This window comes from Trachemys scripta, chromosome 5 (assembly GCF_013100865.1).
Source record: "Trachemys scripta elegans isolate TJP31775 chromosome 5, CAS_Tse_1.0, whole genome shotgun sequence".
In the NCBI taxonomy this organism is placed as follows: domain Eukaryota; kingdom Metazoa; phylum Chordata; order Testudines; family Emydidae; genus Trachemys; species Trachemys scripta.
The window spans coordinates 91,488,407-91,515,323 of record NC_048302.1 but is presented as its reverse complement, the minus strand read 5'-3'; the positions used below and the strand labels follow the sequence as shown (position 1 = coordinate 91,515,323).

Genomic DNA, 26,917 nt, shown 5'->3' with positions numbered 1-26,917 from the left:
TCTTCGGACGAGAGCCTATCAAACCTCAATGTGTTAAGTTATTAATTGGGAATTCTTAAGTAATCAATCCACCATCAATAAATCAGGCAATACTTGCACCTGTAAGCATACAGGAAGCCAAAAAGAGATTTGAGCACTGATGCTGTTTTCTTCTAGAGAAGAGCAGCTGCATTCTGTATGGCAAAACATGTGCATTTACCCTACACAGATGGTGCAGACACTGCCTCTTTAAGCATCTGCCCCTTCCAACAAGCATCACAGCTGGTCAGGAATTATATGTCAACTTGTTTTTTCAGCTGAAAATGTGGTTTCCACAATCAGAATGAAAACAAATGCTGAAACATCAGAATTTTCTGGGGGACTGAAATTCAGATTTTCAATGAGTTCTAATAGACACCATTCCTCTCTTTGGCAGATCAGATGGCAGAAGATGAGACCATAGAACTGGGTTTGATTAAAAACAGACGAAACAGAGAACCATCAACGTATACATTACATTGCAGCCAAAAACATTTCCCAATCTCCACTAATGACTTCACATACACATTGCAAGGATAAGCAACAAGATGGAAGCTTGTACAGCAGCTGCCACTCAATAGCTCCTCCTCCTCCTCTTCCTATCCCACTGATAAGCTGTATACTATGAAAAGGAACTCATGTCAGTTCCTAGCTATCAGCTGAAGGAAGGAGGAATTTTTTAGTGGTTGCAGTATAGAACCATTACCCAGGCTCCAATGGGAGTCATTGGGGTATCCCTACACTCTTGTTTGCACTGCATGGGATACACTTGTATTCCCTCTTGCACTCATAGCCACCTTGGATATGGTGAGAAGGAAGAGACAATGGAAACATGGGAAGAAAGGAGCAAAGGGAGCAGGGGGAGAAACAAAAACCAAAAAGTCCTGGGATTGGGTAAGACAAGTAGGAGTGAAGAAGATCCAAGCAGCCATAGGTTATATGAAAGGGAGTCAAGGGGCTTAGAGGAAGAGACAGCAGCCAAGGAGCTACAAATAAAAAAAAGCAGCCAAATGGACACATGCGGAAAGAGACCAGGCAAGGTGAGACAGGGTGAGGTGGAGATATGGAGCCACAGCAGTGAGAAGTGGAACCAAGGAGAGAGATTATAGGAGGGAGAACTTGGAGCAACAAGGCAAATGATAGGAAGCTAAGGGGAAGGGTGGGGCCTTTATGCCTTTAGGGGTCTGCTTCTACAGTTTGTCCAGTGCCCCCAAAATTCTAGATTCAGTCCTGACTATCACCCAGGTTAAGCACTTACAGCAGTTCTTTTCATCCACCTTGTCAGGACAATCTGGAAAGCCGTCACAGATCATGGCGTGCTGGATACACAGCTTGTTTGATGGACATTCCCAAAGACCCCTTTCTCCACAACCTGGACACAGAGAACAAGAGCTTTGAGATATTCCATTTTAACATTTACATGCAATTAGAGCTGTGTGAATGGCTGATTTTTCAGTTAGCTTGCAGTTCTGAGAAACAGGAAAAAAACTGGTTCAGGTCAAATTTAAACAATTTTTTTGAAATTTTAGGTGAATTGAAAAAGTTGGAAAAAAATTGTTTCAGGTGAAACTAAACATTTTGTTCAACGTGAAACTTGAATTGTCATTGGGTCAAAAAGAGAAAGCAAGTGAGAATGACTCTGTAACCCAGTGGTTAGGGCACTCAGCAGGGAGGGGGAACATTTGGGTTCCAGTCCCTGCTCCAGTGACTCTTCAAGGATTTTATACAAAGAAGAACAGCCTCAACAGGAGAAACTGATTTCAGAGGGGTAGCCTGTTAGTCTGTTTCAGCAAAAGGAGTCCTTGTGGCACCTTAGAGACTAACACATTTATTTGGGCATAAGCTTTTGTGGGCTATAACCCATTTCATCAGATGCATGGAATAGAAAATACAGTAGGCAGATATAAATACACAGCACACGAAAAGATGGGAGTTGCCTTACCAAGTGGAGGGTCAGTGCTAATGAGGCCAATTCAATTAGGGTGGATGTGGCCCATTCCCAACGGTTGACAAGAAGGGGTGAGTATCAACAAAGGGAAAATTATTTTTTGTAGTGATCCAGCCACTCCGAGTCTTTATTCAGGCCTAATTTGATGGTGTCAAGTTTGCAAATTAATTCCAGTTTTGCAGTTTCTGGAGAAACTGAGAGCGAGCTACTCCAGAATACCCTTAGCTGGGCACTCCTAGGAGACCAGGGTTCAAGTCCCTGCTCCAGAGTAGCAATTCAAACTTGGATCTGCCATATCCCAGATAAGTGCTGTAACCACTGAGCTAAAAAGTTATGAGACCACCTCCTTCTCCTGTTTTGTGAATGGTGCCTGAATCTCCTTAAGCATCTAGCCCCCAAAAATCTAAATGTTCCATTTTGATAAGGTCAAAACAAATCACTTTGACATTTCCAAACATTTTTCTTTTTTCATATTATCCAAAAAACCCTGCTGAAATCTACACGAATTCATGAAGTTTTGAATGTTGCCCCAGATCTACTTCCAATATCAGATCTCTATAAGGTGTTTTTTTCCTTAATGTTTCTGAAAAATTCAAGGTATGTTCAATTTTTAATATATATTTTAAAAAGTATCAAAAATAATCATTACTGATGAGGGAATAGAAGCAAATTGTCAAAGTAAACACTTATTCAAATAGGCATGAAATATACAATGTTCCATTGTTCTTTCTGATCAATTACTCTTACCTTATCCTTTGCTTATACTAGATCCATCAATTTAGGCCCTAATTCAGGAAAACATCAATACCAAACTACTTCTGATATACATCACTAAGGATATGTGAGTAGTTCTCATCCTGGATTCTGCACAATTTAATTTAAAAGTAAAGGGCTGTGTTCAAAATATCAACATTTTGCATACTCTTCTTTCAAAAATGGAAATACTGTGAACTTGTTTCTTTTGGTAATCTCCATTAAATACCATGAATATTTTTTCTTGCAGTATTGATGTAAAAAGAGGCAGAGAACAGAATGAGAGGTGGAGAGGAGCTAGCCATATTGGGCATAAGTACATTTCCTTGCTTGCAGTAATCTAATATTTTACCACTGCATCAAGTGGTTACACAGATTCACCCTTGCCAACTATATGCGTCTACCTGAAAATTCATTATTATGCAACTAACACAGCCATTTTCTCCTCCAAGTGACATTATTCAGTTGCACTGGCTTCATAAAAAAATCAAGATGAACTCTTGTAAAACTGGGTCAGAGTTTTTTGATATGTTTCAGAGTGGTAGCCGTGTTAGTCTGTATCAGCAAAAAAGAACGAGGAGTACTTGTGGCACCTTAGAGACTAAAATTTATTTTGGCATTAGTTTTCCTGGGCTAAACCCCACTTCATCAGACGCATGCAGTGGAAAATACAGGGAGATTATATATATACACATACATACAGAGAACATGAAAAAATGGGGGTTGCCATACCAACTCTAACGAGACTAATCAATTAAGGTGGACTATTATCAGCAGGAGGAAAAAAAACTTTTGTAGTGATCATCAGGATGGCCCATTTCAGACGGTTGACAAGAAGGTGTGATTAACAGTAGGGGAAAAATTAGTATGGGGAAATAGTAGGCACCTTGTTTGTCAAATGGAGGAAATTAAGAATGGCATGATGTAGGCTTATAAAACATCTAGCTTTCCAATTTTATCTTTACAGTTTTCTGTAAATAATTATTAAAACTTCTCACTACAACATCAGAGTTTGGAAACAGTTCACTTTGATGAAGAAATGTCCTCATGCATCATTGACACAATAGTAACACAGGAGGTCATAATAATACATGATAAATAGAATTCCCTTGATTTTACTCTACTAATATTTATTTAAATTAGATGGAGTTGTGGCTGCCTTTTTTAATCCATTCTATAGCCGATCACATTGGCTTTCATACTTTAAACTTAATCTGAGTTCAGATTCAGGTGACTGGCCCATGTGATCAAAACAAAAAATAAACAAACCTCGGTTCTGTGAGTTCCTACAGTACGAGTGGCTTGGATGGTATAGTACTATTAAACTTTTCCTGCGGCTGGAGTTCATGTAGTGCACTAGTTCAGCAAAGGATAGCAGTTACTAAGTTAGCAAAAGGAAATGTAGCTTACACAGCGTCTATTTCCAAGGTGAACACATTTATGATTGAGTGAGAAAAGTCAGCTCACCTGGCTACAGAAATAATTTATTTGGGTTCCTCCATCAGTAATTGTAATGTAGTATACTGAATGCACATAGTACTCCACTTCATTTACATCTTACTTAATCAGCCACATTAGAACTGTTATGAATTGTACACAGAGGAATAATTGGCCTTCCTGAGAGGTCACGCATTACTGGGGAAGAATAAGCAATATTATGATGAACAAGTGTCAGGAATGAGGACTTGCAGCGGTGTCTGCCAAGTCTCCAGGCAGCCTATGAGCACAGGTGAGCAACAACAGGTCCACCTGATAGGCCACTTTGCCTGACTGGCCGAGAAAGTCAGCAAGTCTACTTTTAAGCCCCACATCAGCAACTGATCACTGGCTCCTCAACGCATGCACCCATACCTGCTATCTTTTCTGTGGCTGCCCTGCTCCTAGTCTCACTCCAGCCTTGCTCCTGCCTTGTTCCCAGCCTTGCTCCTGTCCTGCTCAGTCCACTACAGCCCTGCTCGGTTCCTGACTCTAACTCCAACCACTAGGCTGACCACCCATGTCCCAGTTCATGACAACCAGAATGAGGCATTATTAATTTATCTTCATTTCTCATATTTAAACACCTTGGTGCTGACAGTTATCAATTGTTGAAATGGTTCCCGATGGGCCAAGGAGGCAATGGTGAAAGCCAGGTTATCATGCTCTGTGTTTGGCTCAGTGTAGGTTACAGATTCTATCCCAAATCAGAGCTAATATTTGGGTTGAAGGTGCCAATATCTCAGAAATCGATTTTGTGAAATTCCTGAATGCCCTTCCTCTGGTTGAATTCCCTCCTAAGTTACAGAAGTCCAGGGTGCAACACGTGTGTGAGTTACACTTCCCTGTACCAGAGGAGGGATAGCTTATGCATCGCTGTCCCAGGTAGGGCTTTTGTATCTTAGGAATATGTCCAAGGTCAAATTCAGAGGCTTTGTCTTCATTTTAAAGGCACTTAATGGTCTAGGCACAGGATACCTAAAAGATTGCCTGAAACTCCAGGATTGGGCCTATGCTTGGTATGTGGCTACTCAACACACATACCCACATCTGTGATCTCTCCTGTCCCTGTCCTGCTCCTTGGGACAATAGAGTTATCCACTGCAAGAATAAAGCTCATCTGTGCAGTGGCTAGAGCTTTCTTGGGTGCCAGAGCAAGGCTGCGAAACAAACTCTCACAGGTTCTAATACCCATCTCAAATATCACCACTTTCCATTCCAAGTACAAGGTGCAGCTCTTTGACCATGCCTTCCTAATAAATACATATAGCATAGCAGACATATATTGAATGAACAAAAAAAAAATGTTAAACCCCCCAAACCTCTCTGCTAATTTTCCCTTTGAGAGTGAAAAAGGAGGTGAATGCTAGTCCCATTGCTTAATGTACTTGTGGAAGGCACTCGGACAGCACGATGGTGAGGGGAGATATAAGAACCTGAATAGAACAGAATAAGTGACTTTAGCCTAAGAATCTAAGGGCTTGTCTGGACAAACAGTACATGGCAAGCTGGGCTGTAAACCTACTGTGCACTAGAGTGCGGTGTGGTAACTGTCTGTAGGGGATCCTGCTGCTGCATAATAAAAATTCTGTAGAGCACTTTGATCTACTCCACTTTGAAATGGGAATAGGTCAATGCACACTAAGGAACTTTTAGTGCAGCGTAGCAGAGTCCACATGGACAGCTAATATACAGCCTGCTAGTGCTCTGTAAGTTTACACCCCAGCTTCTGCTGCACTTACTGTTAGACAGGCCCAAAGTTATGCATCAGTCTGACTAAGCATTTACCACTAACTAAATATTTGTTCCCAGTTGCTATTGATTACTTTTAAAATTTGTACAATGTTTTGCTGTCAAGTGTCCTATGACTCCTGAGGACACTACATAAATGCATTAACACTGTTTATCTTTGAATGGAACAGAGGCACCCGTTAGAACAGAAATTCAGTGTGTATATTTCAACGACTCTGGCCATGGACATATAAACTATTTTTGCAGCAGAAGATTGAGAGTTCTATTCTGCATGCCAAATGTGTCGTTTTTGATGAGCATCTGTAGAATAAGGATTTTGCAATAACATGACTTTCTTAATTTAATGTTTATGAAAACATGCCTGTATTTATACAATCCCCATCTCAAATACTTCTTTTGATGGGAGAAGGGGATTGATGTACTATCTCACCTTTGTTCTCCTTAAAGTTATGTGTTAACTCATTGTCACTGATATATTCATTGTGCAATTCTTATTACTTGAGTCCTTAAAATTAAATGCCAGGACTTTTTTATCCCAGCTAAAATACTACAGTGAGAACTAGAGCTGCAGCAAACTGGAGAGGACAAAATGCTGATTTTGAAGGTTATGCTCCTTCACATCCACAATACTCCTGTTTGCCACCTTTCTGCTATTTACTGGCTATCCCCAGTGGAGTAAGGAAACTCTCAGATCTAGAGCAAAAGCCTGCAGAGCTGGTCCTAAGACAACCAAGCAATCCATCCAACCCCAAAGGGCATGTCAGAGCAGGGAAGGGCAGAAAGGGAGAGGGCATAGCTGGCACTGAGCACAGCTCTATTCTGCCAATTTTAAATTTGCAGATGGACTCTTACAGTTGGGTTGTTCTAACTTACACTCGAGCCAGGGCAGCTTGAGAATGTGGGAGCTGTAAATGGCCCCCTTCATCCTGTGATGTGCAGATCTTGTCATAGGACATAAATGGACATAATCAGTCTGGTTGTCCTAACACGGTATCCACTACTGGTTGTTTATGGCATCTAAAATATACATTCTGTAAATACAGCTTGGTGAACTAATGGTACAAAAATCGGTGTGTTCTTTTCTTAAAAAAAAATAATAAATCCAATATATTTTGAGCTAGCCATTTACACAGGGAAAGTTCAATGATCTCTGAGTTTGTCCTACACACAAAGAATATGAATGAGCTAGAGACAGCAACTTCTAGAGCTCTAAAAGCACTGGCTGTTCTTCAGTAACATCATTACCCATGGTCAATGTAATGTCATTCTGACAGCTGTAATTTTCTAGCAGATGCAGCCTTCCATATTTATAGAGGCTGATAAGAATTCCGTTGATTGCTAGCAACATTTTGTCTAGACTAAAAAGAGAGAGATCTACTTAAGAAATTTGTTTTATGTATCAAAGCAATATTTCAGACCTTAAAGTCAAGGAGTATAAAATGACTCTAAAAGATAGTTAGCTATTAGTGTTCTCAGGAGTTAAAAGCAAGTGTCAATGACAATAATTTTGAAGGAAGGGCAACCAAAACAATTGTTAACTAACTAGAATTTTTTTCCAGGGGATTTTCTCATTGCTGCTCAGCCAAAGAACTTTCTCTACATTTAAGCAGTAAGAGTTGCTTTTCACCATGAAAAAACTCTGGAATGAAACTGAAAATAAAGTTTGCAGTTACAAGTGATATTCTCGAGGCTACTGCTGACAGTAACATGTAACATTTCACAGATTTTTCTTGAGGAAAAGGGGCTTATCTTTTGAACTTTCAGACTGTGCACTGAACAAAATGACAGAGAGCAACAGTTATGTCCTCTGATACTCCAGCCATTTTCCATTAAATCAACTGACTCATTTCATTTATTTACCACAGTTGTCCTCGTCACTATCATCTTCACAGTCAGCCTGGCCATCACATCTTCTGGAGGCCAAGACACACCTTCCAGAACGGCACTTGAAGTGACTGGGTGAGCACTCTGTCAATGTCAGAAAACATAACACTTTCAGCAAACTGGAAAGCATTAATTATCACACAGTACTCGTTATTTATTATTATTATTTATCACTTTGACTGAGTTAAATGGGTAAAAGACAGGAACAGAAACCCTGTGAGATACTAAGTTGGAGCTATGCAGAAACAGAAACTATCCTGGACGAAAATATGGAGGATGGGGTGGGTTTGAATATACATCACTACTTTTCCACAGCCATCTCTTCACATACTGCCACCTCTCAAGTTTCGAAGCCTCACAACATTATTGACAGATATTGTTTAGATTGAGGGCACCGCTTTTCTAGTTATATTATCCACTGATGTTGTGTTGAACAGATAAAGGTAAACCATTCAGTGTGTTGATTTTATAACAGATAATATTTAGCAATTACATTGCCTTTTTTAAAATTCAGAGTCCTTAATAAGTATTCACCAATTAATCCTCACATCACAATGGCCAGAAAGGATTTTCAGAAGTGCCTTAGGGGAAAAAAGTACCATTGAAAGTCAATTTGGATTTTTGCTCCTAAGTCACTTAGGGCTAGATTCACAAAAGGATTTAGGTGCCTAACTGCCATTTTAGGTACTTAAGTCCAACATTTATATGCAATTGAGATCCTTACAACCCCTGCTCAGCTGCCACCTAACCCTGGAGCCACCTAAAGTCCCTAGGTAGCTGAGTTTCCACCATTTAACTCCCCAAGGCACCTAGGTTTCCACTAGTGAGTATGCACACAGTTGCCTCAGTCTAGGCAGCTGGGCTCCTAACTCTGGCCTAAGTCCCAGTGGGATCCTCAAACAAGGGGTCCCTCTGCCTATCTTTCTGTGAACCCAATCCAGTAGAACTTCTCAGAGTACACTTATACACATACAAAGTTACAAATAAAACTCGTGACCTTAAGAAAATAGCAATGTTTTCCACTTTCTTTTAAACAAAAATAATTATGTTGACTATCACTGCTTGGGGATAAAGTCTGCTGTGAGTAAATTCATTTGAGTTCACTGGGCATGCCATCTTGGAGCAGTTCATTCTTGGATTCATCACGTACTGTAAGGTAGCTGTTTTGGGGAGGTTAAATGATTCAATACTGTAGTGTTTTTGCCAGCTATAGTTTAAGTGGGCAAATCACCTATATTCTGTAATCATTAATAGGACTCCGTGTCTGTCACGGAGGTTGCGGAAGTCATGGATTCCGTGACTTTCCGCGACCTCTGTGACTTCTGCAGAGGCCATTGTGGCTGACCCCAGGGCTGCCCAAGCAGCTGGTTCAGGGGCCAGCTGTTCAGCTGGCCCTGGGGACAGCCACACCACCGCTGCTGGAGCAGCTCTGCAGCCAGCCGCTCAGGCAGCCCTGCTGCCAGCTGCACCGGCTGCTAATGGCCCCCAACAGTGGTCCCCAGTGCGGCCGGAGCAGCCACTGCTCTGACAGCCACCAGCAGGGGAGCGGCTGGAGGGGGCCCCCCAGGGTGCCCTCCCTGGGGCGGCTGGAGAAGCGGCCCCCCAGGGTGTCCTCCCTGCAGCAGTACTCCCTCCCCCCTGCAGCAGCCTCCCCAACATTTAGTCAGGGGTATTTATAGTCTAAGTCATGGACAGGTCACAGGCCGTGAATTTTTGTTTACTGCCCGTGACCTGTCCATGACTATTTACTAAAAATACCCATGACTAAATCGTAGCCTTAATCATTAAAATTTAAAAGGATCTCAAAGGTCTAATTTATTTTGCTGTAGTGTCCTTCCGAAATATTTATTATAGTATTTTAAACTTTCCAAGAAGGCTTGTCTTTCTAACTAACATTGGCAGCTGGTGCAAATCTTTCATTACACAAATATGAAATATTAGCAGTGAGCCAGCCTAAGGATAACTTTGATAGCAGTGCTTTACTAAGCAATTAGGCTATTTATAAAGGAATAACTAACAGTATACATTTCTCTTTTGATTTGTTCTACAAGGGTGTCTAACCCATACTGTCAGTGACAAGATAATAAATGGACAGCCTGGTAGTCAGCCCAGTAGCCACATTCTATCTTACTAATTTAACTGAGATGTTCCTGAAAGGGACTTTAAAGGAGATGCTGAAAAAATGTGTGCACCCAATTTAACTCTGTAAACATTTCACAACTGTTTTTAAACATTAATTTAAAAATGTATCCAATTACATCCTACCACTCAAAACCAAAGTTTTTACTTCACACAGAGGAGGGATAGAAGTTAATTTATACACTGCAGATTAACACCACATTATTTTTCCTACAACTGGGGATTTTCACTAGGATTCCTTGCAGCAGAAGTTTGATTTTATTTCCCCTATATAGTACCTTCTATTAATGGATGATTATTTTACCCCACCAGATTGCTGCAGGGCATAGCTTAAGGCTGAATTTACTCTTATGTCTTCTAGCTTCTCAATATAAACTATTTTATTATTATTACATGATTTATGCATATCTTTCACGGTGATTTGGGCACACAGACATTGGTGCAGAGTGTGGAGTACAGGAAGTAATATGTTCTCACTGTCCTGGTCCACTCAGAAGACTGTCAGTCATATTCTGCACTAACCAGGCCAGTCCAGGTAGGGCATGTTGCATTATCCTAATCTAGAGAGAACAAAAGTGTGTACAAATGGAGTTTGGTCCATACTGTGAAGGTATAAAAAAAGGTGGATTTGCTCACTAATGCAATCTTAAAATCCAGGAAGCAACAAAGACTTTATAAGGCCTCCTGAATGTGAACCAAATTGGTGATCTGCAGATAAACACCTTGGATGCAGCTATACCCTTTGATGAACTATCAAATGCTTCCCTATCCAAGTCAGCATCCTATCTTTCTTATCTAGCTGGATTGTAAAACAACTGGCTTTAAACTTTCAGAGTAGCAGCTGTGTTAGTCTGTATCCGCAAAAAGAACAGGAGTACTTGTGGCACCATAGCGACTGTGGAAGCAGAGAAAGAACTGACAGGAAGGGGATTGCAATGCATGACAGTTTGTTAGCAAGAGTCAGGCTAACTGTAAACCTAATAACGCAAGATTTGTAGAAGCGAGGAATGTGTGAGGCGAGTGGGAAAGAACTGTGTGAGAAGTTGTTGCGACCTTGTGTAGATAATATGGAATGTAGACTAAGAGTCTACATTAGTGAGCAAAACAAGATATCAGAATGACCTATCTATAAACAAAATGCAGCTGTTGCTCATTATTGTCTGTAACAAAAGGTATAAATGCTTGCTGTAATTGTTTACCTGTTGAGAGACCTGTTTAGCTCTCTCCCTCTATGCAATTGATAGAGAGAAAATAAAGTATCTGATTTGCTATACCCAAACAAAAAGTGAGAACTCTGTTATTCTCCGACAATACTAACTAAATTTGTTAGTCTCTAAGGTGCCACAAGTACTCCTGTTCTTTTTGTGGCTCTCATCTGTGATTTAATCTCAATCAGACACCAGGAGACTGTGGAGACATCTACATCTTAGTCAAATGAAAGGGAGATTAAAGAGTTGAGGGTAATAAGCATATTGCTGATACTCTAGCTCATGTCACCTCACTATCACAGCAATGAGCAAAGACTGACAAAAAAATGAAAGGCAGGATGGAGTTGCCCAACTCCACAGCTGAGGCCCTTCAGTTTGGAGGAGCAACTGTACAAACCAGCCTCCCTCTCTTTATAGGGAATAAACAGAATCATTTAAAGGCAATTCCATTCATGTGTTCCAGACTCCTGATTTGCATCAACAATATTTGGTGAGCAATAGCATGGATGGGATCAAGACATCTGAGGTAGTCAGACGTTGTTGAAGTTGGCCTGATACAGTCCTTTCAGACCTTCCCCCAGAAGGAGAAAGAGCCGACAGTAGTTGGCAAGGACACTAACATCTGTAGAATTGGTTTCTTAAGCAAAGACTGGATCACAGCTTGTTTGTTTAGCATTGCCAAGATCTTGGCTCTCCCTTAGATAAACAGTAATGCTTCACAGCAGCAGGTTGGCAGGTCTGCAGGTAACTGGGCTCCTATGCAAATACAGGCAAGTGGGAGGTGTTTTGTTACCCAGATATCTCAAGTGTGGGTAATCAGAATAAGAGTAATGTTATCCTTCCCCAGAATAAAAGCTCTTCAAAACAAAACTTTCTCCTAGATGTAAATAGATAATACGTAGTTGGAAGAAACAGAAATTCTCCCAAATCTGATTTTGAATCATTTGCACAGTATATTAGCCATACTGAGAGTTTAATTCACCTACTTGACATAATATAATTTAAAGTATGAAATGGGATCACTAACTTATGGCAAGCGACAAATTTATATTCAATATCCAATTATAAATAATCTAACTAGTAACCTTCCACATCCTCATCAGGTGTTAGGCAGGTTCGGTTGTCTGAGTTTTCTTCTGGGAACTGAGTGCAGTCTGTGTCTTCTGGCCACTGCAGGCCCACAATTCCAAGCACAGATTCACATCGTTCTTTGGAATGCTCACACAGCGTCCTGGAGGAATGAATTGGAGAGGGTGAGTAAAGACATAGGGTGGAAAAACATGTCATGACAGGTTACCAACAATTGCTGGAAACTAGCACTCCTAGCTGAGGATTTGAAGATAGGGGACGGGGGGAAGCTGTTAATCTTCCTTATATGACAGAAAACTTTTCTTACATGCATTTACCTTTCTTAGACTAAAAAAAAAATATATTAAAATGTTTCATCACTGCTGATATTTTTGTTAAGAAAATTATGGTAAGCAAACTATTACCTGAGTCATACCATAAAAGTCACAATAGCAATTGTAAAGTTTCTTACAAACACCCTTCACTCAGATGGAAATGACAGAGAAGCCTTTCTTAAAGCAAAAGATACTGAACTCCTTTCTATGCAGAGAGATCAGGGAAAGATATTCTTCTAGAATAAATTCTTAAATGAATCAGTGTAACAATACTAATGTTTCAGCTACACTGAGACCATCCTCCTGAAGGATGCCAAAGCACTTCACAAAGAGCGTACATACTGCACCAATGAAATATTGTCTCTTGTGATGTGGAGGGTAGCAGCCATAGCACATTGCATAACAACTAGCAGGGAAAAGAAATTTTTGACCAGGGACACTGGATCATATGCCTTATCTTACAAAGAAGTGCCATAGGAACTTTTAAAGTTCATAGAGAACAGGCAGGTTCTGGATTTTTAAGGTCTCTTCTCAGAGACCCACTCACAGGCTGTAGTACACTATCTACTGCACAGATGGTTGCAGGGCTGAATCAACCCTGCCTGTATTTGAACCTGTGGTTCCAGGCTGTCTAGGGATTTCAAACCTGGAAAACAAAAGAGCAAAAGACTTCAGTGAATTTTGTAAAATTAAGATGGTTTGAGACAATGTGACCTAGTTTTGAGGGTGTGGTCACTTTAACCATCAACATTTGTATCAGGCTATAGAGGCAAGAAAATTGTGTTGATTTTGAATATTTATTTTCCATCATAGAAACATAGGAATTGCCACAGCAGATCAAATCAATAGTCCATCTAGACTAGTATCCTGTCTCTCAGGATGGTCAGTACCAAATACTTCAATTGAATGGAAAGAAAACCCATAATTGGAAATTTTGCAATAACTTGTCTATAGGCGAAGCTTCCTCCTAACCACAGGCAATTATTGACTGGCTTATGTCCTGTATCAGGGGCTGATATATCTATAAAAAATTTTATTCTAGCTGAGTAACTGCAGATTATATTCTTATATTCATGGAATGGTCCAGTTCTTTTTTGAATTTTACAAAGGTCTTTGTTCCAATTATATCTTTTTTCAGTGAGTTCCACAGGTTAATTGTGTATTGTGCAAAAAAGGGTTTTATTTTATCAGTTGTACATGTTGCCTTTCAACTTCAGTGAATGTACCCTTAGTTCTTATATTATGAGAAAGTTATTTAACAGGAAGGTCCAATTTACCTTCTCTATATTTTGTGTGCTTCTGTCACATCACCTCTAATTTGCTTCTTCTCTATACTAAACAGCACTGATCTTTTTAATCTTGGCTCATATATGGAAGTCATTCCATGTTACTAATTATTTTCATGGTCCTTTTCTGGACTTCTTCTCCTTCTGCTCTGTCACTTTTGAAAAGGAGTGACCAAAACTTAACATGCTGTTTAAACCAAGGTCATACATACTGCGCCAACAATGCATATACTGACATCATAATATTTTCAGTATTATTCTCAAATTTAATTTGGTTTTGGGGGCGAGTTTAAAAAAAAGGTTTGTTTTTGTTTCTGTGCCTGAACCTTTCATTTAAATAGTAAGAATGAAGTGTGTATGTATTTTAGAGGTATATGTGTGTACAGTGCATTCTGCAGAGAAAAGTTGCAAAATCAGTTGCCTGTGTGGCAAGAGCTGGAAACTAGAGTGGATAATGGCAGTTATCTTTTGTAAAGGCAAATGGCATCTGCATATTCTTTTTAGTTAGCCACAGAAAACTATTCAGCTATTTTACTTGTGACTGTAACAGGATTCACTTAGGGCTGGTCCCCACTTAGTCCGGACTTCGGACTAAGGTACGCAAATTCAGCTACGTTAATAACGTAGCTGAATTCGAAGTACCTTAGTCCGAACTTACCGTGGTCCAGACGCGGCCGGAAGTCTCCCCCCGTCGACGCCGCGTACTCCTCTCGGCGAGCTGGAGTACCGGCGCCGACTGTGAGCACTTCCGGGATCGATCCGGGATCGATTTATCGCGTCTTAACCAGACGCGATAAATCGATCCCAGAACATCGATGGCGTGCCGCCGGACCAGCCAGTAAGTGAAGACTAGGCCTTAGAATGAACTCTATTTCTGTGCCCACTTGAAATGAGGCACAGTGTACTATAAAGAGATTCATTTTATAAGAATGGTCTTGAATCAACTTGCTTTGTTATGGCTCAGCAGTAATCTGTTTCCTTTTAGATGTGCTTCTCCTCCAAACAAGCTTACTACTCTGTGTTGATTCAAATCACATTTGAACAGTTGACCTACATTGTTTTTTAGTTTGGCCTCAACATTCTGAATTCCAGAGTTTTCTGCTCTCCTTATTTTCTGATGACAGCCAGAGCCATGAAAACAATAAAGTAGATTTTAAAAGTTTTGGTCTAGTTTACTGAAACATCTGAGTAACTTGTGCCTTCAACATGTCCCTGCTCCTTCAACCTCACCCCTTCAAAAAACCAACCTTCTCTCAGAGGAGACAGTTTCCAATAATTGCCACAAGACATTCAGTTTTAATTTTGGGGGAATAAGTAAAATGCAGTTAACATGTCAAATAGATGTCTGAAGCCAATATCAGTGCAGATGTTAGCTCTTTGCAATATAGCAAGAAAAAACAGCACATGATTTAGAGGAACAATAATATTGCCTTTTGCTGTTCCAATAAAATGTCTTCCTTCTGGGGATGGATTAGAGGCTTGGTAACAGAATACAGAGGCTTTTTTTTACTTCTAGGTCACTAGTTCAAACCTGGTCTTGGTTGTATTGACCAAGGTTGACATTTGCTGGCTATTTGGCAGTGTGTGTGAAATGAACTGGTGGTCTGAATCTTGTTCTTAGTTAATAGGCAACCACAACAAAGTGGAGACAAACTACCACACTAGTTTGACAGAGCCAACAGAAAGTCCAAGGAAGAAATGGGTAGCAGAGAACAAGGATGATGGTCACTGGCAAAGCAGTGAGGCAGCTCTCTCTATTTTGTATTAAATCAGGGACTTCAGTTTCCAGGATTTTCAATCTAGCACCTTCCATAAATATTAAACTCATTTAAAAGTAAACTGAAATAAAAGTGGTGTAACAAGACCCCAGAGGGCCTTCTTGCAAGAATAAGTAAGGGACCCCCTTCCCAATTCCACCCCCAACACCTCACCCACTGAGCTCCAACACTCCCTACTCACCCCATGCCATAGAAGCTAAATTGGAGTGAGTGGCATTGTGACCCCATTTGCCAGGTGAAGTGTCAGAGCATTGCACCACTTGCACCACTGTAGCTATGCCACTACGAAATATTTCCTTGATCTCTGCAAAATGCCATTAATTCAAATACAGGGGTGACACAGCACAAAATGATGAGAACATCTAAATGACATCAGTCGTGAGGAAATTTAGTCTTCCCAGAAATCTGTTGCTGCCAGCACATTCTTTATGCCACAGACCTGATTGATCAAACAATCAAAATCACTAGAAACTACTTGCAAATAAAAATAATGTAATCTCAAAATCTTGGAAGGGAAGCTCTGAATGTGGAGGGCTTGAAGGATCATGCCCTTTGTCACTGCAGAAGTGCTATGTACTGTTCAGTTAACAGGACCAGGGCTGATACCACAAATGCCTTATTAAAGGTGAGTCACATTGCAGAGAATTTGAAATCATACATGACAGATCAGTAAGTTGCCTCAATAATAGCCATCTTAATTTTCAAAAACTGGTTCAACATGTTCCCTTTACTATACGTGACCTTCTTCAAAGTCTTCTACACTAAAAATAAAGCATAATGATCAAAATAATAATGAAAAGGTGATAAATTAGGTGCTCTTCATAAAGCAGGGGCATATGTTATATACCTAGAAAACAGAAATAAAATTGCTGATCAGTATTACCTAGAATAGAAAACGGAGCTGAGTATCCCCAATGTCAATAAATCTTATATTCATCAGATGGGTATATGTTATAACAGATGTATGATTACAATGTGAATTTGAAATCCAAGGTTGTAAATTGCACTTGGACTTAGAAAGTTTATCGCAGGGAAAATTACATTAGCTGAATTTTGTTTAATGTTTACAGAAAAAGACAGGTCAAATACAAAGTGTATGCACTATTCAAACCAATTAATCACTGCTATCATTGAACAAGGGTGTGCTTAATTTGTAAAGGCTGAAGCAGATTCTAGGAAAATAGTCTATTCTTAGAATTTTCCAAGGGAAAGTAAATAAATAGTCTGCTTTTTAAGAGCTTCAGACAGCAATTAAATATTTAAAAATAGATAATTTATATTTCTGTCTCTTGCATTTACCCAAGTTAAATCACAGTCCACTAGGATGAATCCATTTCTTTATAGCTTCCAAATAATTTTTCTATTTCTATCTATTACTGTGTCCAAAGTTCTTCCTAAATCAGTATAATCTGTGAATCAATCAAATATAACAATTTACTACTTAGTCCATATTTTAATGGCAACACTTAACATTACAAATCCCAATGCTGATCCCTGTGGTAACTTCTCTTGATAAAAATAATTCTGTTTATGATCTAGGATAGGACAGAAAAACTCGAGACCTATATGAAAATAATTCTACTAACATTAGTTTTTTGTAAAGCTGGTTTTTTTTAAAATAACTGAAATTTTGTGACTAAAGCTAGTATTATTAAGCCCCTAATTTGCTAGGTAGACAAAGACAATCCCTCCCTGCCCTGAAGAGCAGTCAATCTAATTGTTGTCCCTCTATTTAAAAAAACAAAAAACAAAAAAAACCCCAACAACTATGCAACAATTAATTCTGGCTTTTAAAAACTGGGATGACTTTTAAAAAAAAGATTTTGGTTATCACACACGTGGACTATGTTTCAGCAGGTCACTTTAATAAGTCTTCCTGATCTGTTAGAGTTCGTCATTTAATTCGGTCTCTATACCATGTGCATTATTCTAACTTTCCAATTACAGTAGATTCCCATGTGGGAATTAAGCATATCAATTAGTGGTGCCTTATGAGTTTTCACTATGAATTATTATTAGCTTCCACTAGAAAATTGACAATGTTTCTTTGCCTAGTGATCAATTTGCCAACTTTAGAGGAATACCTCTAGATAGCCTCCCAGTGTTATAATGTAGGAAACCACAGGATACTGGTGTGCTCAAACAATTTTTACAGTGCTGGTGCTGAGAGCCTGTATATAATGGAAACCACTTCAAGCCAAAGGGTGTGGCAGCATCTCCAGCACTCCTAGTTCCAGCACATATGATAGGACACATACAGTAATTTTCAATACAGTCTTCTTTCAATAGAGACTTTAATATATTGGACCTTAGTGATATTTATTTAATAAGGAAACAGAAAAGTCCTTGCACTGATAGACTAAGAAGCATTTTAGTTTGTACATAAAAAACAATGGGGCAAAACTGGACTATATTTCTACAGTACTTGCTCTCCAATTTTGGAAAAGTGACCATCACATTCAAATATCGTCTTTCATTAGTTAATATTTGCTTTGAATATATAAAGCTTTCCATACGAGCTAAGCACTATTATGAATACTTGTATTTCTAGCTACACTCTTCTTTTGATGTGTGTTTTTATACCCCTACTATTGGTGCAATTCTTATCTAATATCTAACAAAGGATTAGAGCAATAGAATATTTTATAACAGGAGTTCTCAAACTGGGGGTCGGGACCCCTCAGGGGGTTGCGAGGTTATTACGGGGGGGTCGCGAGCTGTCAACCTCCACCCCAAGCCCCGCTTTGCTCCAGCATTTATAATGGTGTTAAATATATTAAAAAGTGTTTTTAATTTATAAGGGGGTCGCACTCAGAGGCTTGCTATGTGAAAGGGATCATCAGTAAAAAAAGTTTGAGAGCCACTGATTTATAAGATTGTATATACATAGTTTAAAATAGAAAACTTAATGGAATTGCTATTCTTTTACCTATGTCATTAAATATTTCAAAAACTACAAAAAATAATCACACATACATAAAGAAGTACACTCCTTTCACTTTGCAAAATATGGGCCCAATCCTGATCCTACTGAAGTCAAAAGCAAAACTTCTGCTGATTTCAATGGAAGCAGAGTTAGCCTTTAAGAAAGATACATATGGTGCTGAATGAAACTAGTCAAGAATCCAGTTAGGAAGCAATCACATTACCTGCAGGGTGGGATACGCTGATTCGTTTGAGGGTCACATTTTGGCACCAAGATTGTACAGGCAAAAAACATAAGGTACTTGTAGCAGTTAGTCTGAACCAAGGCTGGAAAAAGGGAAGATTCCCAGCTGATAGAGGCTTCCTTCTGAGTCCTATGGCCCAAGTAGTTTGGGTAGTTAGTATAGTTGTAAGGCAGGTTCATGCAGAGTTCCAGAGTAATTGGTTCACACTGACCTTTTGAAAGAAAAGAACATACATTCTGTAAAACAAGATGAAACCCAAAATAAATAATTACAAGATTCTGATTATTTAAACCGGTTATACTCTCTCTGGCCTCCTAAAGTAGGTCTTGTTTTACATAGCCCAAGGTGGCTTGCGGAGTTTCACCAAGTGACCATTAGCCTCTCTAATCTTTAATATAAAGATGTAGTTTATAATAACTACAGGTCCTTGAGTGGAGTGGTCCATATGAGATTAGTCACGTCAGCAAGGGAAGGAGACTTCGATCTCTACACAGCTAGTCAGTTAATCACAACCTTCATATTTATACTTACCAAGGTCTTTCTGTATCATAACTTTTGGACGCTCATTTATAAAAAGGAACAAATAAACTATTACATGAGCTAATTCTTTTCAGCTAATAACTCTTTAAACATCAAGAGTTTTTATATAGAACTATCAAAATACAGCAGATTGGAAAGCATTCCATCAACATTCCTCCCACTCCCAAATTAACAAGACTGTTTAACAGAATAAAGAATATTATTTCTATTACACTGTACCCTGAAGCCCCAATCAAGATGGAGTCCCATTGGACTAGGCACTGTACAAACACGTAGAAAGAGGCAGTCACTGCCCCCACAAGCTTACAGTTTAAGACAAGCAAATGTAATTAACAAAACAGGAAGATACATGGAGAGAGAACAAGGGTAACAAGTATGCACGGTTATGCAGGCTAGCTATATGTTTAATTAGCAGGTTTTGAGGGGTTTTATAACATAAATAGGGCTGGTCAGAGAATTATAAGTATTTCCCAAGAAAAACTGTTAAAGAAATGGAAAATCTGGACCTTAAAAAAAAAATATTCATTTTATCAAAAGAAAAGGAAAAATATTTTAAAAATTAAAACAAATAATTCATTTTAATTCAATTTGATATTAAAGTTTTCATTTAGAATTGAATCAAAATTAACATTTTGTTTCATTTAAATGAATATTTTTTTAAATGAAAATTTTCCAGGAAGAATTTTGTATCATTTGATACCCCATATTTCATTGGAAAAAAGTTTTGATTAGCTCTGTAAACAAACAAGATATGTTAATGATGTTAGTAATCTATGCTGGCCACATGCCTAGCCATTATCAGTTCACAGTTTACTGTAAGTATCATTATATAGGTGAGTCTTGAGGAGAAATTTGAAAGAAGATTCAGTAGTATCTGATAATCTTGCCTGACCTGACAGTTCCTAGTGCAACCTCCTTTAGCAGTCACCTCTCTAATACAAGAAAGACTTAGATGACAGTAGGAATTCCTGAGATCTAGTTTTGGTCTGTGTCGGACCTTGACACACACTAACTTGACACACTGCCTTCATTCAACTGTGTATGTTGTGCCATGTAATGTAGTGTAGGCAGATCCAATTTTGGAGCATGTTAGGTTGTCCATTATGACCTGACTTGGTTGTGCACTAGCACAAGTCAATAGTATTTCTAAATTCATAAATGCATACAGCTGAAACCATACTTATTGCCCTTGAAGTTAAGTTGTTTTCTAGCTGAATCTAGATGGGAATGAGTGGCAAAAAGTTGTTGGCTCCCATGTGGACACAGAATCCATAGGAATCTTAACAGGGAATTCTCTATTTTGTATTTAAGTTATCAACTATAACATGTAGTAGATTTAGGGGTTTTTTTCCTCATCCTCAACTGCAAGTAAAACAAGTTTTATGTTTGGAAATTAAAACATAGCTCAGACTTAGAATTGACAGTAATTATGGCATAAAACCATGATGGAAACTTCTCAAGCCACCTTAGTCACATGATGTTCATGTGACAATACTGCCTGAAAATGTAAATATTTATAGCATGTATGGCAAGAATACTGAGAAAGGGTAAGGGGAGGTCAAATTCAATTCCAGATTCTCTTAATAGTGTGTGGTCTGGAATTATTTTGTGGAGTTGAGACAGATAAAAAGACCTGAAATTGATTTGCTTTGTGCACCTAGACAGCAAACTCTTGATTGCATAAAAGTATTTTTCTTGGGTTCTGAACAGCTTATTCATCTTACTGTTGAGTCTACATATTTAGTGCTTACTATCATTCATTCCCCCTCTAACTGCTTCACAGCTTAACTGATTCTTTGCACTATTGATCAACAGTATAACTGATAGACTCATGGAATAGAAGATTACTCATGACCAGTCACCTCTCACCTGTTGCTCTGTCCACCTCCATCTCTCTTCCATTTCTCACATTCACACATATAATCAGTTCATACACCTCCTCCGCCCCCCACCACATACACACAATCTTCTGCCTTTCTTCTTTGTCTCCAGCAACATCCACCCCAGCCCTCTTCCTTGCTCTCCTGCTGCTGCTTCTGGTATACCCCCTCCATCTATATCTTCACTTCCTGGTCCCTCCATCTCCTGGGTCTCTGAGAAACCTGATTCTTCACTTTCTGGCACTGCCTCTACCACTTCTCTTTCTTACAATGGTTTCTCCTCACACACATACATACACTGAATACACAACTGAATTTCTTCATATTGTTGAAATGTTTGCATTTATTTTCACAGTGTTCCTTTTTTTATGCATTGAAACAACGAGGAGTCTGGTGGCATCTTATTCATAGATTCTAGGACTGGAAGGGACCTCAAGAGGTCATTGAGCCCAGTCCCCTGCCTGCATTAAAGACTAACAGATTTATTTGGGCATATGCTTTCGTGGGTAAAAAACCCCACTTCTTCAGATGCATGGAGTGAAAATTACAGATGCAGGCATAAATATACCGACACATGAAGAGAAGCGAGATACCTTACAAATGGAGAACCAGTGTTAACAAGGCCAATTCAGTCAGGGTGGATGTGGTCCACTCCCCATCACTGATGAGGAGGTGTCAATACCAAAAGAGGGAAAATTGCTTTTATAGTGAGCCAGCCACTCCCAGTCCCTATTCAAGCCCAAATTAATGGTGTTAAATTTGCAAATGAATTGTAGCTCTGCAGTTTCTCTTTGAAGTCTGTTTTTGAAGTTTTTTTGTTGAAGGATGGCTACTTTTGAATCTGTTACTGAATGTCCGGGGAGACTGAAGTGTTCTCCTACTGGCTTTTGTATGTTACCATTTCTGATGTCTGATTTGTGTCCATTTATTCTTTTACGTAGAGACTGTCCGGTTTGGCCAATGTACATGGCAGAGGGCATTGCTGGCACATAGAATCACAGAATATCAGGGTTGGAAGGGACCTCAGGAGATCATCTAGTCAGGGCCGGCTCTAGGCACCAGTAAAGCAAGCAGTTGCTTGGTGCAGCAAATTTGCAGGGGCGCAAGAATCCAGCATGGGAGCTGAGAACCAACAGGGGGCCCCGGGAGCTGTAGTTCCTTGGTTAGCTCCCTGCCTATAGGGCCAGCCCCGGAGCAGGGAAAGAACTACATTTCCCAGTATTCCCTCGGCCGCAATTAACAGGAAAGGGAGGGGGAAGGAGTGTGGAACTGAAACCTCATGCTGCAGCTTGCTGTGAATGGTAGGGACAAAGTCAGCTCTAGGTTTTTTGCCGCCCCCCACCCCAGCCCTGGGCTCCCCCCGCACACCCATGTTGCCCCAGCCTGGACTCTCCCCTGCCCACACCCCCTGCTGCCCCAGCTCTGGCCCCCACCTGCACCCCTCTGCTGCCCCAGCCCTGGGCTCTCCCCCCACCTGCATCTCCTGCCCCTCCAGCCCTGGGCTCTTCTCCCCCACACACACACCCGCAGCAAAAAACCTAGAGCCGGCCCTGCATCTAGTCCAACCCCCTGCTCAAAGCAGGACCAATCCCCAACTAAATCATCCCAGCCAGGGCTTTGTCAAGCCTGACCTTAAAAACCTGTAAGGCCACATGATGGCATATATCACATTAGTGGATGTGCAGGTGAATGAGCCCCCGATGCTGTGGCTGATGTGGTTGGGTCCTCTGATTGTGTTGCTAGAGTAGATATGGGGACAGAGTAGGCAATGGGGTTTGTTACAGGGATTTGTTCCTGGGTTAGTGTTTCTGTGGTGTGGTGTGTAGTTGCTGATGTGGTGGTAGTTGCTGGCTTTTATGCATTGAGATTTGGTATGAATTTGTGATTCTTCATTATGAAAGTCAGATACACTAATATAGGTTGCAAATGCAAACACATGTAAACTTTCTAAGAATTTATATAATATAAATTTAATCTAGGCTGCAGGAGAGACCGATTGTCTTCTCGACATACGTGTGTATTTCCTATTAATATTAATAGGATTTCTACTCATGTTTGGAAGAAATAGAAATTAAAACTAGAAAAGATCAATTAGATCAGCATTTCTCAAACTGGGGTCCCTGGTCCCCAGTGATCAACTCCTCCTCTTTCCTCCCTCAACTCCTCCTCCTCCCTCCCAATGCCTCCTGCACGCCAGGGAACAGCTGTTCCCCAGTGCGCAGGAGGCACTGGGAAGGAGGGGGAGGAGCGGGGACAAGGTGCGCTCAGGGGAAGATGCGTAAAGAATGGGGAAGAGGAAGGGCAGGGGTGGAGCAGGGGCGGGAAGAAGTGAGACAGGGGTGGGCCTGGGGGAAGAGGTGGAGTGGGGTCAGGGCCTGGGGATGAGCAGGAAGGGTTTGGGGTCCGCCAAAAATTTTAAATCAAAATAGGGGTCCTTGGGTTGCTAAAGTTTGAGAACCACTGAATTAGATCATGCAGTCCATCACCTAGTTGTTCAGTTCAGTTTTACAGGACTCTATTAATCATGGTGGACTGATTTAAATCAAAGCAATTTAAATTGTCAATCAAGTTTAAATCAGCAAGCTGGAAACATTGATTTAAATCATCAATTTAAATATTGTTTTGCATTTGTGCCTTTTAGTTATTTTTAGAGCTGTTAATTAATCACAGTTAACTCATGCGATTAACTCAAAAAAATTAATCACAATTAAAAAATTAATAGCGATTAATCGCACCGTTAAACAATAAAATACCAACTGAAATGTATTAAATATTTTGGGATTTTTTTCTACATTTTCAAATATATTGATTTCTATTACAACAAAGAATACAAAGTGTACAGTGCTCACTTTGTATTATTTTTATTAGAAATACTTGCACTGTAAAAATGAGAAACAAAAGAAATAGGATTTTTCAATTCACCTCATACAAGTACTGTAGTGCAATCTCTTTATCATGAAAGTGTAACTTACAAATGTAGATTTTTTTTTGTTACATAACTGCTCTCACAAACAAAAGAATGTAAAACTTAGAGCCTACAAGTCCACTCAGTCTTACTTCTTGTTCAGCCAATCTCTAAGACAGACAAGTTTGTTTACATTTATAGGAGATGCTGCTGCCTGCTTCTTATTTACAATGTCACCTGAAAGTCAGAACACACATTCGCATGGCACTTTTGTAGCGGTGTTGCAAAGTATTTATGTGCCAGATATGCTAAACATTCGTATGCCCCTTCATGCTTTGTCCACCATTCCAGAGGATATGTTTCCATGGTGATGATGCTCATTAAAAAATAATGCGTTAATTAAATTTGTGACTGAACTCCTTGGGGAAGAACTGTATGTCTTCGGCTCTGTTTTACCTACATTGTACCATATATTTCATGTTATAGTAGTCTCAGATGATGACCCAGCACGTTTGTTTTAAGAACACTTTCACTGCAGATTTGACAAAACACAAAGAAGATACCAATGTGAGATTTCTAAAAATAGCTACAGCACTTGACCCAAGGTTTAAGAATCAGAAGTGTTTTCCAAAATATGAGAGGGACGAGGTGTGGAACATGCTTTCAGAAGTCTTAAAATAGCAACACTCAGATGTGGAAACTACAGAACCACCAAAAAAAGAAAATCAACCGTCTGCTGGTGGCATCTGACTCAGATGATGAAAATGAACATGTATCGGGCCGCTCTGCTTTGGATTGTTATCGAGCAGAACCCATTATCAGCATGGATGCATGTCCTACGGAATGGTGATTGAAGAGGAAGAGACATATGAATCTTTAGTGCATCTGGCACGTAAATATCTTGCAACATCGGCCTCAACACTGCCATGCAAACCCCTGCTCTCACTTTCAGGTGACACTGTAAACAAGAAGTGGGGAGCATTATCTCCTGCAAATTGTAACCAAATTTGTTTGTCTGAGCAATTGGCTGAAGTAGGACTCAGTGGACTTGTAAGCGCTAAAGTTTTACATTCTTTTGTTCTTCAATGCCGTTATTTTTTGTACATAATTCTACATTTGTAAGTTCAACTTTCATGATAAAGAGATTGCACTACAGTACTTGTATGAAGTGAACTGAAAAATACTATTTTTGTTTTTTACAGTGCAAATATTTGTAATAAAAAATAAATATAAAGTGAGCACTATACACTTTGTATTCTGTGTTGTAACTGAAATCAATATATTTGAAAATGTAGAAAACACCCAAAAATATTTAAATAAATGGCATTCCATTATTGTTTAACAGTGTGATTAATCGTGATTAATTTTTTTAATCGCTTGACAGCCCTTGTTATTTTCCTAAAGGATGGTTGATTCTCATTGATTGGTAACCATTAAATCATGTTGCCTTGCACCTAAATAGAACCTTTATACTAAATTTGGTACTTATTTTTGCTAACCAGGAATTATACTATCTATACAGATTTATTTCAATAATTACATGACTTAATTTATATTTATTAAGTCTCTTAATTTCTACATTTTTTATTGTTAGAACAGGGGTTCTCAAACTTCATCGCACCGCGACCCTCTTCTGACAACAAAAATTACTAAAGGACCACAGGAGGGGGGACCAAAGTCTGAGCCCTCCCAAGCCCCGCTACCCAAGGGCCAGGGGGGCAAAGTCAAAGCCCCACTGCCCCAGGCCGGGGGCCCAAAGCCGAAGCCCAAGGGGCTTCAGCCCCAGGCAGGGGGCCTGTAAACTTAGTCCTGCCACCGACGGCTGAAGCTCTCAGGCTTGGGCTTTGGCCCTGGGCCCCAGCAAGTCTAAGCCAGACCTGGTGACCCCATTAAAATGGGGTCATGACTCACTTTGGGGTCCCAACCCAAAGTTTGAGAACCTCTGATAGAAAATAGTGAATAATGCGTTTCGAATTTATTAAATTATTAAAATTTTGCTTGTGATTTGTGTCACACTCTTTGGATGGAAATTCAAATTGAATGACAAATGCTCAAAAGGAGCATTTTATTTTAATTAAATAAAACTACCTTAAATATTCTGGATACACAAGAAAAAAATCAAAACATGTTTTGCATTTAAAACTAAAAAAATTATTAAACAAAGGAAGTATTATATATAGTTAGTGAACGACCTGAATATTTCTGGGAACTATGTCCTTCAGGATTTTGGAACTAGTAGATCTCTTCCTCTTACGCCTACTTTTTAATCATAGATTAAAAAAAGAAAACAAGCTTTCCTGTTCTTTCAACTCCCAGTTGGTTTCTTAGCTTTGACTGAACTAGACATTGAACTGAACTAAGGCTAGGTCTACACTACCCGCCTGAATCGGCGGGTAGAAATCGATCTCGCGGGGATCGAATTATCGCGTCTCGTCGGGACGCAACAATCGATCCCCGAATCGACGCTCTTACTCCACCAGGGGAGGTGGGAGTAAGCACCGTCGACGGGGAGCCGCGGAGGTCGATTTTGCTGCCGTCCTCACAGCGGGGTAAGTCGGCTCTGATAGGTCGAATTCAGTTACGCTATTCGTGTAGCTGAATTTGCGTATATTAAATCGACCCCCCCCGTAGTGAAGACCTGCCCTAACTGAATACACTGACATGAAGAAAATATTCTCTCTGCACCTGCAGAAGAAGCTACTGCTGTCAAAAGTTGGTTTAGCATTTCTGCACACTTTGGTTTGAGGTGCTTACCCAGTGACTTCCACCAGTTCAGT

At 39.8% G+C, this 26,917-nt stretch overlaps 1 protein-coding gene across 10 annotated transcripts in view; it reads right to left on the bottom strand.

Moving 5' to 3' along the window:
* Positions 1-26,917, bottom strand: part of CORIN (corin, serine peptidase) — a 261,755-nt gene that overhangs the window by 45,636 nt on the left and 189,202 nt on the right. For 9 of the 10 annotated variants that reach the window (XM_034771332.1, XM_034771335.1, XM_034771334.1 and 6 more), the window contains 4 exons: positions 18,795-19,026; positions 12,264-12,409; positions 7,808-7,915; positions 1,277-1,390 (listed from right to left, as the gene is read on the bottom strand). In XM_034771332.1, the coding sequence (XP_034627223.1) occupies positions 1,277-1,390; positions 7,808-7,915; positions 12,264-12,409; positions 18,795-19,026 (600 nt within the window). The remainder of the gene's footprint in view (positions 1-1,276; positions 1,391-7,807; positions 7,916-12,263; positions 12,410-18,794; positions 19,027-26,917) is intronic. The other variant, XM_034771341.1, reaches the window with a different exon arrangement.